The sequence below is a fragment of the Pseudomyrmex gracilis genome, unplaced genomic scaffold (genome assembly GCF_002006095.1).
Source record: "Pseudomyrmex gracilis isolate BER0280 unplaced genomic scaffold, ASM200609v1 scaffold_233, whole genome shotgun sequence".
Lineage (NCBI taxonomy): Eukaryota > Metazoa > Arthropoda > Insecta > Hymenoptera > Formicidae > Pseudomyrmex > Pseudomyrmex gracilis.
The window spans coordinates 49120-61916 of NW_018020817.1; the positions used below are offsets into that span (position 1 = coordinate 49120).

Below are 12797 nucleotides of genomic sequence, written 5' to 3' on the forward strand. Positions count from 1 at the left end.
TTCTTTCGGCTGTTACGTTACGCCCGCGTAAGCGCGGAATAATAAATAATTCAATAAGACATTTTTGTAAGTGCACAACGGTCATGATTCACGTGGCATAAAGTCGATACGGATCGGAGGATTATCGCGTGGCGTGTCTTATGTACAGCAAGCGTGTTACATACGCGTGTTACATGGCGCCTCATGAATTTTTCATCGCGAACATGTAACCGTCCGCAAGCCCGTGAAACGTCGAAAGTCATTGCTCTTGTCGGGAGATCAATAAGTGGGTGAAAAATCGCGCGTCTCGAAAAGATTAATGTCTTACATAATCCCGCATCGGCGCTGATTTATTCCGCATAATACGACGTGTGGCGCACTCGTTATGACGTCCACACCACGGTGTCGCGCAAAATCAAACGCGCGCGCGCTACTCCACTCCGCCTGAAGCCGTACCGAGGTTTCAAAAAATTCATATATCAATGCGCGAATTTAATCAAATCAGAAATGATTCCCGACATTTTCGCCGTAACACAGCTCCTGTTACATATCTACTTGCGGAAGAAAACCATTCACGTGAATCTCTCCATTCGAAATTCTCTTTCGAAACGTTTATGTGTATATATTTTTTTTAACACTGCGATGAAGTTTATTACGATACAAAAAAACCTTTCTTTTAATTTAGTTGTGCGAGAAAAGTTAGCAAACGATTTAAATTATTTTTTTTTTTTTTTTTTTTCGTTCCATTTACCTCTTATCTTCCGGAAGCGGAAGGAAAGACTTCAATAGATGTTCCCGCACGAATAAAAATTGATTTATCATTGAAACTGAGATAAAAAAAGAAGCGCAGGATGATTGAAGTGTCGATATTTCATCGAATTTGTCATACGAGCTTCGAATGTCACTCGGTATTTCGACAGATAGACTTCTCGCATATATACAAAGCAGTGATATACAAAGCAGTATATATATATATATATATATATATAGAGAGAGAGAGAGAGAGAGAGAGCAAAGCAACATATGTAGTAAACAAAAAATGATAAATAAAACTATAAAAAACTCATACTACCGATAAATAAAACTTCCGATGATGACATCACATTAGTTCTGACATTTCGAATAACGCGCGACTGCTCGTATAGAATCTAAATGAAATGGTATGATGCGGTAGTTTAAAAAGATGTAGATATAAATGGAACCTGATTTTTTACACATTTTTATCGCATATATAAAACATTACTTTAAAATATTTACCACGTGTGTATAAAAGAATACTTTAAAGTGAAATACTTACCATGTGTATAAAGGAGTACTTTAGAATCTTTCCGTGTGATCAGGAAAATCGACGTTTTTGTGTCGAATCCTTTGACGAGAAATGACGAAAGCGAACGCTAAGCAAAGAACGCGCGAATAAAAGGACGCGCGCTCTTTGACGCCGCAAAGCGCAGAAAAAAAAAATCGAAGAGGCGAGAGAGAGAGAGAGAGAGAGAGAGAAAGAGAGAGAGAAGACTAGGTCGATATTTTCGAGCCAGAAGCTCGTTTCGCTGGCGAGCAAATGGCGTGTGCGCACCGCTTTAAATTTTAATCGCGCCAAACAACCCTTCGTTTCTCCTTGCCTGCGCTCCCGCGCTCGCCGACATTTATAAAAGCGACGTAATGAGCGCTCGCGGACTCCAGCCGGTGCCGATTAACCGAGGATTACTTTAATTAACTTTACGTTCGCGCGGTAACGCGCGCGACGACGAAGCAGAGAGAGAGCTCGGTAGCCGAGTTGTGCGGATGAGATGATTATAAACGCTTAAAGGTAAACGCGTTGCTGCGCGGGCCTGGCTGGGATCGAAGACCTCGGAAGACCAAGAGAGCAGGCAATGCGCAACCGGTTGTCGAGCGGGAACTGTTAAAATAATGACAATTTACTTGATTACAAGGGACGAAGGCTGAAGCAATTTGTTGGGAGATGCATTAAGTCGCGGGACTTGCCGTTACTTTATTCCGCGTAAGTGGAACGAAGCGGAATGGATATTTGTTTAGCAGCAGCAAATCTCTCAAGATTCATGGGGGAGGAGACTGTATATGATGTTGCGCGCGAGGACGCTCGCTACTTAGAGATAATGAGAAAGATAAGACCGCGCGCGAACGAAATGCGCGAAGACTCGATCGATATGTAGCGGAATATTTCTCGACAGATTCATTTCATTCTCAATGTTTCAGAGATTTTTTCTTTTTTACTATTGCACATAACACGGAGCGCAAGTCATCGCCAAATACGAAGCACGCGAAACGTCAAAACAAAACGAAATCGTAATCGGGTCGTAATTGTTTGTCGTCTCTCTGAGAGATTCTCTTAGAAAGCTCATTACATTTTATTGTACTAAAAGTAAATAAAAAAAAAAATAAAAAAAAATAAAAAAAAAACACTCAGATGAAGGAAGAAATTGTTACGTTCGTGCGAATATTCGTGAAAGATATTTTCGTCACGATTGCTAAACTAGCGATATGGTGACAATTTTATGCGATGAAGCAATATTCCTATCGTGACATAAAAGCATGAAATACGTCCCGATGATAACACTTCAGAACGTTACGCACAATATTTTATTGAAACGTTTGTTTGTCACTTGTGTGTAAATCCACACACACACATACACGCTTACATCACGTAATTCCATTAAATACGAGATATATATTTATATAAAATTATACGCATCAATTAAATCAATCTATTTTTAATTGATGTGATTTTCCGTTATTGTTTTTGACATTTGATACAATTTTCAACGCGTTTACATATATTAATTTCCATTGGAATTTATTTGTCTGTCTTGTATTTGTCATTGTTCGAAGTGCAGAAATTAATCATGAAATATATAAACATGACGTGTGACGAGAGACTGACTCTTCCATCGCTGATGGCGCCTATTTTCAAAGTTCGTTCAAAATATGGCGTCTTCAGACGTTCAACCGATATCGCTCGAATGGCGACTTCAATATTTATTATCGATATTCGATATATTTTTACATTAATGCGATGCAATGCGGACGACTCTTATGCTTTCTACAGAATGCGCGCCAGCGACAAGTTTCGCCGTTTGTGGCGTCGGTCATGGATGCCATGCGCTCTCTTACGCAATTAAATTGATTGGATTAAAACGTATGGTCTGTTTAATTATTGTAAATATATCACAGTTAGACATTATAGAGTATATCGAAGAGTAATGATCTTATTACATTTTTAATTGCAACATCGGTAAAGTAGCTTTCTTTTAAAAAAAGATCTCATTAATTCTAGACGCTCACTTTTTTTTTCGAGAGCAAATAAAAATTACGCGATCAATAAATCAATAAATCAATAAATTTACTCTGCTTTGAAACAATGTAAATACAACGGATAAATAGAAAAAAAAAAAGAGTAACTTTAATGAAATGAGTCTCGTTTGAGATACTCTGTTTATACGGTTGTGATTGTTGAAGTGCGCCGACGTTGCGTGTGTGTGTACAGCGCGAAATTAAATGTGCGTCATCGTAGATTTCGCTCTCGCAAAAGAGAGCAGCGCTGAAAGATCACGCAACACGGGATAAGAGATTCGGTGAATCATCCGAAACTGCCGCAAAACCGCAGCTTTGAAACGTCGAATTATCCCCGAATTGCACGTGTTCCAAGAGAGAAACCAAGAGAACTATCCGCTCTTCGAAACGCAATCAGCTTAACTCCGAAACGCAATAAATCCCTTTGACGCCGTCGTATGCTTGTTGTTCCCGTTATTGAATCGCCTAAAGCGCACGATTAAGAACCCGAGATAGATCGATTGCCTTTTTCATCGGTACACGCGAAAAGGTTGACATGAAAGAGTGCCCTCCGGGGGGGGGGAGGGAGGAATTAGGGGAGGGAAGGGAAGACGGGAAGTGAAACTTCTGTCCGTTCGAGAAGGAAAAAAAAGAGAACAAAGACAACGATTTTCTAGAGGACGCGCGTGTTGTTTTTTCTTTTTTCCCTTCCCGAACTCTCCAACGCGATAATCGGCTTTGAGCGACGGCCGAGAGCGAGACTCGAATAAATTGGGTCGTTTGTCGGATGCGATCGAGCGACAGAAAACCCGACGCTCGATATTTCTCACCGATGACAATTACAACAACTACATCGTCGTCAGTCGCGCGGTTTGTTTGAGGATGCAGATTGCGGAGAGACGCGCGAGATAAACCGGTAGCGCATTTTTATAGGCGTTTGTGAAGACAGAAAAGCTTGTGGGGCTGTAGTGCCGAGAGATAATGGAGAGTACGCGGAAGATAAGACAACAAAGGAGGTACACTAGAATATGCCTCTTATCCAAGATATACAAGCCGCACCACTATGAAGAGGATCGACCGCCTGTTGCTTGTCATCAGTCAGTGAAAGAAGACGCGAGTTGCGCGAGGTCCTCCTCGCAAACGTTATTACCTCTAAACCCACTAGCCGTAACGTGTTCTTAATTGTACGTGCTCGTAATTAACGATGATCCGATTAAGGCCAATTAAGTGAAGGCGGTTGAGGCTAAGTTGTTGTTATCTGTGTCGTGTGTGGTGGCTCCGCGCTAGCCAAGCTGAACTACGAACTGCCAGATAAATAAATTTATCTAGTTCGACCGGTCCATAGATTAATAAGAGACGACGCCGATGCGCGAGAGCTCGGCGAGAATTCGCATTCATTGGTTCACCAGCGTCTTGGTAGCGAGCGATGATCTCCGCCGCGCTGAAAGTGGGAAACGCGGGTAGTTGTTGGACATAGTTTGTCGCTCGATCGCGACCTTCTGCGACTATCAGAGTGATGCGCGTGTTGCGAAATGCGTAAACATAGGAAAAACGTTTCAAGTTTTGAAAACAAGAGAGGGAATATACATTTCAGTAAATCTCTTTCCTCGTAAAGTCGAAGATTAAATTCGAGCGGGCGTATCAGTGACGTAAATATCTTCGTGACTGCAATTAATACGGAACGTTTCAACGAAACGAGTTTTACCGAGAACTTATGTAAAGTGTTAATGTACGTTAACTCGATAGTTTGCTCGAAACTCGGTTTTATGTTTCGGAATATCGGGGGCAAAAAAAACGTTAAAATAACGTAAAAACGCATCACTACAAGATACGACAGAGGAAAATAATGTGTCTGAGAAGTACGCGCATTATATAAATGTATAAATATTTAATATATTTATTACAGATCTCTTTCTCTCGTAACTATCGTCTCAAACAAAAGATAATTCTCGAGAACGACGTTGATTAATGTTTGAAAAAAGTCAGTCAATTGCGGAAAAACGGAACCGATGACATTCCATCGTATATATATATATATATATATGTATATATATTCTTCAATTGAAAATATCAACATCCAAATAGAATGAATCAATAGTTTGAAATTAAGAACATTCGATAAAAGTCGGGGAAACTACTTGTTGGATTCGTCGTTCGTTGAAAGCTGAAGCGTTCGTCAGAAGAAATAGGACAGCCGTTCCATTCTCGTCTCTCACATGGCTGCGACCGTGAATGTAAGTGACACAGTTTTGTTTCATATTCCGCAGTTGCAATGTTGCGAGATTTTTCTTGGTCTCGTCGCGTATAAATCAAAATGCCATTTGCTAATCCGGTATATTCCAGATAATTCTATATGCGAGTCTAGTACGTTCTCTCTCTCTCTCTCTCTCCCGATTATTTTGCGCACATCGATCAATCTCAACAACATTTTAGACGTATCGCAACTATCGAGTTCTCTGAATTTCTAGAACGCGAGTCTTAACGCGTCCTCGAAATGTTTCCTTGTAATTAGATCAGTTTTGCGTGTAATTGCATCAGAGCCGTGTTCTCATCGCAAATTAACACGTACAAAAACACACAAACACATACATCTAAATAGAGAAATGATGCCAGCGATACGCGCGACAGGTCAAATCAGGGTTTCGCAGCAAATTCCGTTTGGCTGTGTCACCGAATACAAGTCAATTGTTTTATAGATAACATGCGAGCGTAGCGGAAATACACGTTACACGCTAATTTCTGTATTTATACCGGTTTAAGTTCTCTCTCCGCAATATTATTTTGTATTATGATATAAATAGAACAAACTGTATTCATTGAATACAGTTTGTTCTATTCTTTCTTCCTGCCTTCCGTCCGATATTAGCTGAAATAGCAAGCTTTGATTACTGCCGACATTTAACTGACATAATGTGGTGCATCACATGCTTTGTAAAAAAAAAAAAAAATGTTCTTTCAGGCTCAGTTGTCTCGGTTGCTATTCTGACAACCGCTATTCTTGACGAAAGTTGAACGCTATTCTTGACGTCTCTTCTCGCGTTGACTTCCCATCATCGTATATTCGCCATGCGACATCACGCATGCGCCCGCTATTTCGCGCAAGCGTAGAATTACATATTGAAAAAAGAGTGGGGATGAAAGAGGCACGCAGTCAGAATAGCCCAGTCAACGCGGTCCCAACTTGTCATGAATAGCTGGCGCGCGTCTGACTGTATAAATAACAAATAAAAATTTATCGCACATATGACATCAAGTTGTCAAACCTTTTCATTTTTGTTTTTTGTTATCAAAAAAAAAACGATTTACGACAAATTTATCGTAATTTTGATTGAGCAAATCGCGCGTCGTATCGTATTTTTCACAACTGCGACAACTTCGTCGGTTGACGGAGGAACCAACAAAACCTTCTCCGATAGTCTCCGCAAATCTCTCGGAGAGATTATAAATATCACAGTTGTGAGAGATCACGAACGCGGAACGTGAGTAGAGCGACAGAAAAAGAAAAAAAAGAGGAAGACAAACGATCACGCGGACGTTTAGCACGAAATCAGACGGGACGATAAGTGTTGGCGCCTGCGCACGTTTTTGGATGAATTCGTTCCTCCTAATACGAACGTAAAGATAAAAGATAACAAGGAGATTGTGAGAGAGTGCTCGTCGAATTCGAATAATAGTGCCGAGTAAAAAACGTTCCGCCATTCTGTTTTGCGGCGCGTTTGCTTTTAAATCGCGATCCATTTAAATAAGAGTCGGAGAGAGAGATAGATAGATAGATAGATAGAGAGAGAGGACATGACAGAAACGTCGGACCCGCTGGTGAGTATCGATCTGTTGCGATGTTCTTTTTGTCGAATCGGCACGAATCTTGCGTTTTCACCGAAGGTGTGTCTTTCGCGAGCTCAAATAAATTTTGCCCGATTCTCGGTTGAGGTTATATTTGTACATGCAAAAGAACCACATGCTACATGGTAAAATCGTGTCATGCACTTTCACGTAAGTGGCACGCGTGCGCGTGCGCGTACACGCACGTGTGCGCGAGATATAGCACATGACGCCATATGTATATTATCACATTACCGAATTGTTTTTTTTTTTTTTTTTTCACGATTCGATGAATATATAAAAGCAATCGTAATCCCCAAACACGACTCAGATATGATTTTTTACGCGTACGTGTACGTTTGTGGAATATCGATTCGAAGATACAAATTTATCTGTTTTTCTTTTATGGAAAGAAAAAATATGAAAACGCATACATGCGTATGTATATATTTATATATATATGTATATATTTATATATATGTATATATATGTATATATTTATATATATGTATATATATGTATATATTTATACATATTTATATATATATGCGTATGTATATATTTATATATATATATATATTGTTTGAATCAGTTTTTGAAAATAACATAAAAATAAACACTCTATTAACAAATACGCGCGATCGAGCAAATGTATTGTTGACGAGTGTGTAGAGGTGAAAGTCAATAAGATACACGTCGCTTACTCGCTTATCGAGTCGTTGCGTGCACCGAAGCATCACGATAAGAGTAGCCGCAGCCGCGATGGGATCCTACCAGAGATGCCAGATCGCGCCGGACAGCATCGAGAGTATCGAAGCGGGGTATCCCCACCGCCTTCGATGCTCTCGTACGCATACAAGCGAAAACAGCGCCCGTGTGCGGTTCTCGCTTGTATGCGTACGACAGCATCGAGGCGGTGGGGATACCCCGCTTCGGTACTCTCGATGCTGTCCGGCGCGATCTGGCATCTCTGGATCCTACTAAGGTTATGTTGTGGACGAACACGCGACGAACACGAAAACTTTCGAGAGGCGTATCGTTGCTTGTGTAAAACTGGCATCGCGCGCATGTGCGTTCGATCCTTCCACGTGGCCTTATCGTGGCGCCATGATTAATCGCGTTAATATGAAATTCCAATTATCAGCCGCGTTTTGCGAGTGTTTTGCTCGTGTTGATAGAACATGTGTGTGTGTGTTTAAGCCAAAGTTTAAAAGACTAAAAAAAAAGTCAATTGTTTAGTCGTTTTTTTTTGTATAAAACGAAAAAGCGAGGAAAGGATGTTAACTTTCGTGTGAACGCGAAGAGATATCTTCTTCATTAAACAAACATAGCGTGCTTATAACTCTTGTTTATGATTACACAAACATTACACAAAAAAAAAAGACATGAACGCTTTATCAGCAGCAGGAAATTCCTTCGGCGGTTTAACTGCGCGTTGCTGACGAAAACTCCCGTCTAAATATAGTTGGTGCAAGATCAAACCGATATTCTCGGAATGTTCAAGATTTCCAAGTGAAAAACGCTATTCCCATCTGATTCCTTGCGCACCACATTAATCACCATCACCTGTTGATTCTCACTTCGGAAAAGTCTTCTGCATTCTGTCACGCGCAGGAAGACGTGTGCGAAAAATATAGCGAGCACCTCGTTCGTCGTAATTTGGTTCGGCAATAAAAATAAAGTAGAAGTTTTAGAAATATTTTATAAATCAGATTGCGAAAGCCAAAAAAAAAGAAAAGTAGTGGCGTCTAAAAAGTACTTTAAAAATATATAAGTCACTGATTGCTACAAGAAATCCGTTTTTTTTGTTTGTTTCGCAGATTGAAGTACCGAAGGAAGGAGGATTGAAGGGAGAGATTGTGACGCAGGCCTCGTCTCAGGACAAGCATCACAATAGCAAACGGACACAATGGAGACAGTGGCTAGCGTGCATATCAGGTTGACATGATATTTGATAAGATCGCGCTGTGTACAACAATGGATCACATTTTCTCTATTCGATCAACCGTCATTAATCCTATCGATATCTCGTTTTGCAGCAACACTATCGATGGTGGCGGTAGGCACCGTTTACGGATGGACCACTACGTCGCTCTCAAAACTCACGTCCGGTACCTCCGACGTTCCGGTGAAAATAACCGACGACGAGAGCTCGTGGATCGTCTCGCTGACGGTGATCGGTTCAATGATCGGTCCGTTTCTCGGTGCGAGTCTTGCCGATCGATACGGCCGTAAGAGATGCCTCCTGCTCGCGAGCGGCTTCTTTATTGTCGGTTGGACCACCGTGTTCTTCGCTCAGAGCGTCGAGGCTCTTTACATCTCCAGAGTGATCCTCGGCATCGGCGTCGGCATCTCGTACACCACCAATCCGATGTACGTGTCGGAGATTGCCGATGTCGGAATTCGGGGTGCCCTTGGCACCTTGATCGCCGTGAACGTGTTCACTGGCTCGCTATTGACTTGCAGTATCGGTCCCTGGGTATCCTACAAGATGCTAGCGGTTATTCTCCTTGCCGTACCCCTTGTCTTCATCGTGTGCTTCTCCTGGTTTCCCGAGACACCGGCTTTCCTCGCTGCCAGAGGTCGCGTATCGGAAGCCACCAGGTCTCTGGCGTTCTTCAAAGGAATTCGCGATCGGGACGAAGCTCGAACGGAACTGGAACACGCTCTGCGCAACGTCTTTATCGAGGACGTCCGTGACAATATTCCGATCACCGGCCCCGGCGCTCGAACGGAACCAGTCAAACGCAGCTGGATAGCCAAGCTGAAGCTGATGATGTTGCCCAGCAACACCCGCGCTCTCGGTATCATACTTGGCTTAGTCGCGGCGCAGCAACTTAGCGGGAACTTCAGTACCATGCAGTATCTCGAAGTGCTATTCAAGAAAGCGGCCATCGGTATCGACTTCTACGTGGCTACGATACTTGTGCTCGCGGTCGGTCTCGTCTCAGGCGGATTGTCAACCGCCACCGTCGAAGGTGCGGGTAGACGCCCGTTGCTGATCGCCTCCACCTTGAGCTCTTCCGTTACCCTGGCGATTTTGGCGATATATCTCATGCTGGACGAAAAGGGCATCGACGTCTCCGCGGTCAATCTTCTACCAGTTATCGATGTGATCGTTTTTCAGGTAGCTTTTCAACTCGGTCTGGGAACGTTGCCGAACGCGCTGATCGGCGAGCTGTTCCCCACGGAAGTTAAGGCGTTCGCCGGCGCTATCATCACGGTTTTCGACGGCGTGCTCGGTTTCGCCGTTTCCAAATTGTACCAAGTGATCGGTGATTGGTTAGGCGCCGACACCGTGTACTTCTTCTTCGCGGCGTCGTGTTTTCTAGCATTTATCATGGTGATATTCGCCATGCCGGAAACCAAAGGCCGAACGTTCCGCGAGATTCAGGAACTTCTGGCGAGCGGCGAGAAAAAGACAGACAATCATCAAACTCCACAGAACCGGAGTAATACGGCGTGACAGAGACAACTGTGCCGCACTCCACGCCAAACGTTAGACGATTCCGTTAAAGTGACGGACTTTGAAACGGCGATTACTTACGTTTACTTGTACATATGTATATTTCGTATTCTGTGCAATAAAAATCGGGACTTGAAGGCGAAATCGCTCCTCCTCAACAAGTTTGTTAACAATTTTCACTTGCTGTCGCAAAAAAAGAAAAAATTATTTTATTGTTAAAATATATAATTTTATTCTCGCGTAAATTCACATCGATACGAATACATGTATAGAGTAAACGCAATATAGGAAATACTCGTTTTATATAAATAAACATTATTCTGATATATACGCATATAAACGCATATTGAGACTTTTTAAATTACGCAGAACTCTTGAGAGTTTTATGTCAGCAATTAAAGCAGACTGACTTTATTAGTCGGATGAAATTTTAAACCGTTATCCTTACCGCGCTAATTTATTGTTTTGACACGAGGAAGTGTTTGTCATGTTTGCGACATGCGGAAAAGCGATTAACAAGCAAAATAACACACCGACAAAACGTATGACGGAATTCTCGGAAGAACAAAGAAGATCTCACAGAGGTTGTGGCGATGTCGGAATTTTCATTTCCCCTTTTGTACGTCAATGAAACTGCACACGAACGGCCACGCAGTTGACGATAGACATTTCAATTTATTTTCCCGTATTCAGCGCACAGCTGCCGTGCATCATTTTGAGGTCGCGCGCACCGTCCATTTATTCATTAAATAGAAAATTGAAAGAGGGCAGCAGGCTGCAGAAGTAATTACACCGATAAAAAGTGTAAAAAAAACCCATCACGTTTGATAAAATTAACCTACAGAACTAGGCAAGTACAGCGTGTACATATATATACGTACATATACACATATATATAAATATATATATATATTCGAATATATATATATATTCGCTCGATCGGAAAGAGTGAGAATTTCACCTCGGCAAATGGACGGAATAATTTTTCTCATCATTCATCGGGCGAAAAAGTGATGACAAAGAATCACAAATGTGAGGAGGAGAAATGCGGAATCGTTCGATATATTCGCGAGCGAGAAATTTCGCGCACATTTTTCGCACATCCGCTTGGATGGAAAGCTCGTACAGGTGCACGTACCTATATATCGAGATAACGCAATTGTTGCAACCGGTGCTCTTACGGTGATGGCGCATGTAGAGAGGATGATTTCGTCTTAAAATCGATCGCATCCAAATCCACTCGCTTATTCGGGAATGGCACGGTTTCTCGGACGCGGATGCGGCATCGACGAAATAAATTCACCATTCCGCAGACGCACACATGCGCCATCATTCAAGAAATCAGCAGTGGTGAATCATGGGGAAAAAAATGGTTGGGTGAATTTTTAATTTATTGAAAATTGCGCGGCTTTCTCTCGTGAATATTTTACGCGGCGCGACGACACGATTCTTCTTTTATTCGCAGAAAATTATGGTTTTCCGATTTTTCCCTCCCCCCCCCCCCCAGATTCTACTAACTTTCCGATCGTCTATCCGTACGCAAGAGAGAGAAAGAGAATACGCAGGTTTTCGCAGAGGCGCGGCGCGCGCGCGCGCGTCAAAGACCGCAAATCGTATTGTTCTCGCGAGTGTCTAACGCGCCTGTTGTTTCTCCGACGGAACAATGAAGAGGTTTGCGAGAAATATACACCGCCAGAATCGGTTCTCCGACACTTACCGCCGACTGCGGAACGATTTACGCTCTCGATTTACGCTGTTTCCGCCGCTGCGGTAAAGGATTAGAAGTGAATTAACGCTTTGGTCGGACGTCGTTTGAAACTTGCAAACGCCTGCGGGCGCGATCACCCGATTTTTTTTCATTCTCGAGCAAAGAGAGAGAGGGAGAGAAAGAGAGAGAGAGAGAGAAAGCAGTCCTTTTTTCCCGACCAGCTTTGTTCGACCCGTCGAAATGGCGAGAGCTTGGCTGAGAGCTCTGTACTTTTTATTCTGCAACCGGCATGGTGTAGCGAGAAAACTGACGCAGCAGCGACGGCATCGCAGCTCGATCGTCCAGACGATGAGAATACCGGCGACACGCTGCGAACGAGCTTGTAAAACGATCGAGGGATTTTCTCCTCGCACGGACCAGATGTAACCCGGTGAGAGTTGCTTCGTGTTTTCGAATTTATACTCCCCGATTTTTTCCGTAAACAATGCCGCGAGCGCGGTTGAACAGCCGGCAGAAAGTATGAAATATGTATGA

The 12797-nt window shown here is 42.6% G+C and overlaps 1 protein-coding gene across 3 annotated transcripts; it reads left to right on the plus strand.

Moving 5' to 3' along the window:
• The first annotated feature begins 5304 nt into the window (after positions 1–5304).
• On the plus strand, positions 5305–12041 carry LOC109859004 (facilitated trehalose transporter Tret1-like). Of its 3 annotated transcripts, none has more exons than XM_020436819.1 (3): positions 5305–5501; positions 8910–9027; positions 9129–12041. In XM_020436819.1, the coding sequence occupies exons 1-3, from the start codon at positions 5484–5486 to the stop codon at positions 10553–10555; spliced, it is 1563 nt and encodes a 520-aa protein (XP_020292408.1). In that variant the 5' UTR covers positions 5305–5483; the 3' UTR covers positions 10556–12041. The 3 variants fall into 3 exon arrangements, with proteins under 3 accessions (XP_020292408.1, XP_020292407.1, XP_020292405.1); XM_020436818.1 differs by lacking the exon at positions 5305–5501 and adding an exon at positions 6257–7083; XM_020436816.1 differs by lacking the exon at positions 5305–5501 and adding an exon at positions 7449–7527.
• Positions 12042–12797: the final 756 nt, after the last annotated feature.